Raw genomic sequence first — 6,711 nt, forward strand, 5'->3', positions numbered from 1 at the left:
ATATGTATTGATGTTTAATGTATGTTTATGTATGTATTGTATGTTATGTATGTTAGGTTATGGTATGTTTATGTATATTGTTATGTATGTATTGGGTACTTGTATTGTATGTATGGCTATTGTTATGTTATGTTTGTCATGTACTTGATGTATTATGGGTATCGTATGTATGTTATTGTATTGTATGTATGTATTCTTATGTAGTGGGTATGTATCGTATAGTATGTATTTATGTTTATTGGTGATGATATGTATGGGTATTGTATGTGTATGTATTGTATGTTGTATGTATGTATGGTATGTATGTATGTATGTCATGTATGGTATGTATGTATGTATGTATGTAACTGTATATGATACTGTATTGTATGTAATGTTCATCGTGATGTATGTTATGTATGTAATGTATGTATGTATGGTATCGTGTATGTATTGTATTGTGTTATGTATGTATGTACTTGATGTATGTGATGTATTGTATTGTAGTGTATTGTACTGTATGTTAGTTGGTATGTTTCATGTACTGTATGTATGTATGTATGTATGGTATGTATGTATGTATGTTAGTATGTTGTCATGGTATGTCGGTATTGTATCTGTATGTGATATATTTAATCAAGGAGCGTATAAAGAACGGCCTATCATTGGTCTTCTTTTACGCTTCTTTCATATAATACTATCTGTAGCGTTAATCGAATGTGATGTCGTATCTCGGTTAAAAATTGAACGACCGCCTCCTTTAAATCTAGTATGTAAATCTACGTGTATATTTATGCTGTTATTGGATTATCATATTTAAGCTGTAGTATTTATCAATTTTCTGTCACGAATGTGAAAGCATTATTTCTCTACCTGCTCGCGGAAGAAGGAATTGCGCGCTGCCATCACAGTTACAAATTTATACGCTTGTGAACTACATATGTTTAATATAGGCTATATCTATATATTTGTGCTGCTGAACAAATCTAATCGTTATTGGTCTTCTGGAGTTAATAAATGGCGTCCGCTTTTCAGTGTTTCTATACTCTCCGTGGTGATTCATTCATGATATCGATAGTGCAGTTCTGGCCGACCGAACAGGAAAAAAGGGTTGATCAAGTTCATAGCAGCAATTAAACAAAACCAACGTCCCTAAGATATCTGCGCGCGTTTGAGACGATAATCGAAAAAGCACGTCGAAAGGATCAAAACTCTAAATTTATCTCGCGCGTAACGCAGAACTGACACTTAAGTTTATCCTTATGTAAATCAAAGAGACTCGACAATTTGTTACTGTCGTGTTTCTAAGTCACTCTGATTGTTCGCAGGAAGGTTATAACTAATGGGCAGCTTTGGCCGCCTCGAATAATTCCTTATCGTCATACTAGTGGGCACGCACGGTTTTTTCTCGCATATTAGCAGATTTCTCGAGAAGAAAAAATTGCCACTTGAATGATCGCTGTATGCACGCGAGTCTACGTGCTTCATTACAATCGGCATATTGTGCGTTTCTTTATTTATAGACGATGAAACTTCGTCCGGTCGCTATATCTTAAACGTTTTATCTTTAAGCCGCTCCGACTCAAACACACACACATTACGCTATCCACACCACATACGCATACACACATTTATCACAGCACACTACACACATCACACCACAACACACACACACACACACCACACATACATATACACACACACACACACAGCACACACCTACACACACCACACACACACACACACACACACATACACCAGACACACAACACACACCACACACACACACCACACACTCACACTCACACATCACAATACACACCATTTGCGCGCCGCGTGCACAAACATCACTATATAAGATTCGGCACCACACTCGCACCATAGCTTTGCCTTCCACACTTCAGCATAACTATCTACACTACGCGCTCATCACTGTCAACACACATCTCACGATGTATTTAAGCTCCATAGTTTCCTCGTTTACACCACACACTTTGCATTAACTCTTACACCTCACGTTTAAATCCTTATCCATCATGTGTTTTCCTATTGGTTCCATCTAACCACGATACCATCTTACAGTACAGTTCCCGGCCTATATTAAAATCACCGTTGCCATGTCTTTGGCTTTACCATACCCACCCTCTTAGCTATCCTTAACACCCACCATGCTGCCTTACCCGATGGCATACATCCCCATCTAAGCTTATTTCATACACCCTCATCCTTCTGCCTTACCCATACCACACTCACTCCACCTTCTAGTCCCATTGACACTTTCACCCTCGCTTGCGCTTTACCCATAACACGCCTTCCAACCTGTATTTCAGTACAACCCACCTCTCCTTCCATCACACCCATCCACCGCTCATCCATAGCACCCACCCTTTGCGCTTACCTCATACACCTCCGCTCCATCGCTTTATTCATACACTTCAGCCCTCTGCCTTACCCATACAGCCCTCATTCTAGCTTTATCTCTATACACCCATCCTCCTGCGCTTTACCTATCACACCCCCATCACCTTATCCATTTACACCGCACCCTACACCCTTTACCCTGCATTACACCCCCATTCTAGTCTTACCCATACACCCACCGTCCACCTTATTCCTACACCCCACCCTCTACCTGAACTCCTGACCTACTCTTCACCACATTTCATCATCCACTACACTCCTACAGCCACCCCTCCTCTTCCTCACGACCCATCTTCCATCTCACCTCGTCAAGCCACGCACCCCTCGATATTCTTTACATAATGCGCCCTCCGCCTCAGCCCTTACAACACTCCATTCTCATTCCGTAGACCCGTTCGACCGCCACCCTTACTCTATTAACTGCGCTTGATTACCCCCATCCATGCAGTCCTCACGTACCTCAATCCGAGAGCTGCGTCAAAAATCTATGAGTCGCTTCTTCTTATCTTTCGCAGTTACGATATCAGTAAACGCCTCCCACCACCCCATCTCCCCCATTCCACTCCTGTTCCCCACCCCACTCTCTCCCCCCCCCACTCTCTTCCCCACCCTCATCTCTCTTTACCCCGTGCCCACTCCTCTCCCCGCCCCACTTCCCGTCCCCCACTCTCACTCCCTTCCCCCGTCCGCCAGCTCCCTCCCCGCCCCTCCACTCCTCCCCCGGCCCCACTCCTTTCCCCGCCCTACTCCTCCTCCCGCTCCACTCTCCCCCACCTTCAATCCTCCCCCACCCCTACTCCCTCCCCTGCCCCCACTCGCCCCACTTGCCCCACCCTACCCATCCAGCCCCGACTATCGACAACTACAGGCATCGGCTAACGTATACGTCTTGCTAATTCATGTTCTAGAATTAAAATAACCTTAATAATAAAAAAATTAATATTCCTAAATCTCTGCCATTCTAATGTGAGATAATTTATGGCGGGCAGGCATTCACATATATAAGACATCGCCTAGTCACCCGAGTGCACGCATAATTCACAGCGCTCGACTCTCGATCTCGGAGTATAGCGAGCGACATTTTACAGCACGGCGAAGACGTGCAAGATGTTTTCCATTTTTCTCATTTATCTTCTGCTTCCGTCGTCTGATCGCGCTCCGGAGGTGCGGTGACGTAAGCAGGCGGGCAGACGCGCTCGCGCGCCACCAGAAGACCCGTCAGCGCGGCTTGTTAGTTAAAACATGGCGGTCGTAATGAGTGTAGGGGATTATGACGTAATTACGCTAGCACGAGCATACCAATAACATTAATTATAACCGGAGGAAAATAAATTATCGAAGAATTCGCGAGCGCGCTCAGGTCTTCTCCCGAACGAGAGAAAGAAAGTTTACGTTACAGAGTTTTACGAAGATAAACGCCGAGGAATATCGGTTATACGGTTGGAGTTTGACACGACAGCACTTCCTTACTGCGCACGTACACAAGTACGCTAGGTCGTGTATGAATACGCTAGTAACGCGTTGTGCATCGTTGTGTATTAGGAAAAACTGCAGACACGCGGTGATGTAAGAATGTAGGCGGTAGATCGTCGTAGTTAACAGCACGACTGGTTCTCTTTGAGTAGAACTTGAGATACGCGTTCTAACGCAACCTAGAAATGTCATCATTTAAGACGCACAGAAATAGCATCAAGCACGCGTGTATATATGCAATGATCGATGATGATGATGATGATGATGATGATGATGATCATCATCATCATCATGATGATGATGAATCTCTCTCTCTCTCTCTCTCTCTCTCTCTCTCTCTCTCTGTGAAGTGTTTCAAAATGAACACCAGGCATCAACAACAAAACTTATTTATGCTAGAATAACTCTTGGGAAATAGGGGGGGGGGCGAAGTGGCAAACGTTGTCTCAGGCTCCGAACATGTGATTATCCGTATCACAAATCTTAAATTATTTTTGATAATTATTTATTTATGAACTCAAATTGTGCCTTACAATTTATTACCGATCCAATGTTTTCCTTTCTCGCAATTCGCTTTGACCTTCCAGGACCGCGCACGCGCAGAGCGAAGTCGAAGAAGCCGAGCGAGAAGCGCCCACGTACGGCGTTCACGAACGAGCAGCTGTCGCGTCTGAAGAAGGAATTCCAGGAGAACCGCTACCTGACCGAGCAGCGCCGCCAGGAGCTGGCCAAGGACCTGGCGCTGAACGAGAGTCAGATCAAGATCTGGTTCCAGAATAAACGAGCGAAGATCAAGAAGTCGCAGGGCGTGCGCAACGGGCTCGCGCTGCACTTAATGGCGCAAGGTCTGTACAATCACACGACGACGGCCGAGTATTCACACATTCCGACGAAATGACTTTCTACCGACGAATCGAAGCGGCGGAACGAGATCGTCTCTCGCCGTGTTTTCACTCCGTAATTATTCCGTAATTCTGTTCATGTTTCGACTGGAAACTGCTGACCGTTTTGTCACGCTTTCCTGATATTATAATATATTGACTACTAGGTTCGATTATAGTGATGACGAATCGTCGCCGTATGACGTCACGTGTGTGACGTTACTGTGGAAATAGACCTTTCCGCTCCTACATTCGCCGAACGTGTGCGTTTCATTTTAATTAATTTCTGATTGGCTGAGCGTGTTACCCAGGTTCGATGACTAATGGTTGCGTCACCGGTACGTGTGGGTCTGATGTACCCATCATAATCTGATTCGTTTTAATAGATCCACGCATGCCTGAAATTCCTAAGAAATTCGTTTCGTGAGTCTTGGTGAAAAGGTCTATTGTCCACTTGCTAACGGGATCCGTTTACATAATATATAATATTATATATATATACATATATATATATATATATATATTATATAGGCACATGTGACGTTGCACATATGACGTCAGACTATCGACGTGAGCGTGAAAGATAAGCTAATGTCACTGCGACACAGAATGCGCATGCGTAGACCGTATACGGCCTTCAATAGTCTATACGTAATATTTTACGCGATCTTCGTTGCTGATAGAGTGGAAACTCGTTCTACCGAAGATGATGTATTTCGTATTTTCGTTGTTTCATAGATGGAGTCGTTTTTCTCATTTTTATTAATTTCGTCGATTCGTTTGTGAAACCGCGTTTACTGTTAGTCATTTAAATGCAATTGTGTCGCGAATTGATAACTATATAATATATATATATTATATATATATATATATATTATATATATATATATATATCGAGGATACAGAGAGTGAGAGAAGAGAAAGAGAGAGAGAGATCGAGAGCGAGTGTGTGTGTTAGAGAGAGAGAGAGAGTAGAGATGGAGAAAGAGAAGAGAGAGGAGAGAGAGAAGAGAGAGAGAGAATAGCGAGATAGAGAAGAGAGCGATATCGTTTTTATAGTTTGGGCTGATGCGAATATGCGTACGTAACTTGATGCTTTGTACGCACGAACGATTCACATGCGCACATTCGTTATGAGCAACCATCGCTGCTATGCCCTACACATTCTAATCGCAGTTAAAATGGATTTCCATCGTGAGTAAACTTCAACCGTTCAAAAAAGTCTTACTAATCGCGATTAAAATTTCGGGACTACTGAATAAAGACCAATAATAAATTCTGCTAAGAATTCTAAACATTGGTAGATTTGCTCGATACGGTACAGTGCGCGAAATATGTGAAAGGACAAGGGGCTTACAACAAGTGATACAGCATACCATTAAATTACTATTAATATGTACTTTGGTGAATAAAATGCTTTGATGCATCCGATATGGCAAAACTCATAAGGACTGCCCTGATCGGATAGAATTTAATCGCGATTAAAATGCGTAGGTTGTGATGGCGATGTGCTTCATGTCGTGTGTACGCGTGATGGTACCATGACAATCATTATGTCATCCTGTCGTGCAAGCAAAGACAGTAATGACAATAACGTTACACAGCTTCTAGTTTTATCATTTCTACACTGACAAAGACTGCACCTATTGCACTACAGTTCTGCATCGTGTTACGTGCATGTTGTGTTCATTTGTGAATTATTCTGTACATAAAGTGACTATATACACGCACTAAATATATAAGTAATTATTTTAATTGCAGGATTATTAGACTTAATTACGTATAAATGCGTACCCTGTATATTACAAACAGCAAGGATGCTGATATACTACATACTTATATGTATGTACAGCTACGTATGTATGTATGTATGTATGTTGTCATGTAATGTATTGTTATTGATATGTATGTGTATGTATGTATGTATGTATGTATGTAATTATGTATTTATGTATGT

At 42.4% G+C, this 6,711-nt stretch overlaps 1 protein-coding gene across 1 annotated transcript in view; it reads left to right on the forward strand.

The window, feature by feature from the left end:
• The window catches only part of LOC106809848 (homeobox protein engrailed-1a-like), a 10,848-nt gene extending 5,273 nt beyond the window's left edge, over positions 1 to 5,575 (forward strand). The window contains exon 2 of the mRNA XM_014813077.1: positions 4,461 to 5,575. Coding sequence (XP_014668563.1) covers positions 4,461 to 4,771 — 311 coding nt within the window. The 3' untranslated portion in view covers positions 4,772 to 5,575. The remainder of the gene's footprint in view (positions 1 to 4,460) is intronic.
• Positions 5,576 to 6,711: the final 1,136 nt, after the last annotated feature.

Source organism: Priapulus caudatus, unplaced genomic scaffold (genome assembly GCF_000485595.1).
Source record: "Priapulus caudatus unplaced genomic scaffold, Priapulus_caudatus-5.0.1 Scaffold391, whole genome shotgun sequence".
Lineage (NCBI taxonomy): Eukaryota > Metazoa > Priapulida > Priapulimorpha > Priapulimorphida > Priapulidae > Priapulus > Priapulus caudatus.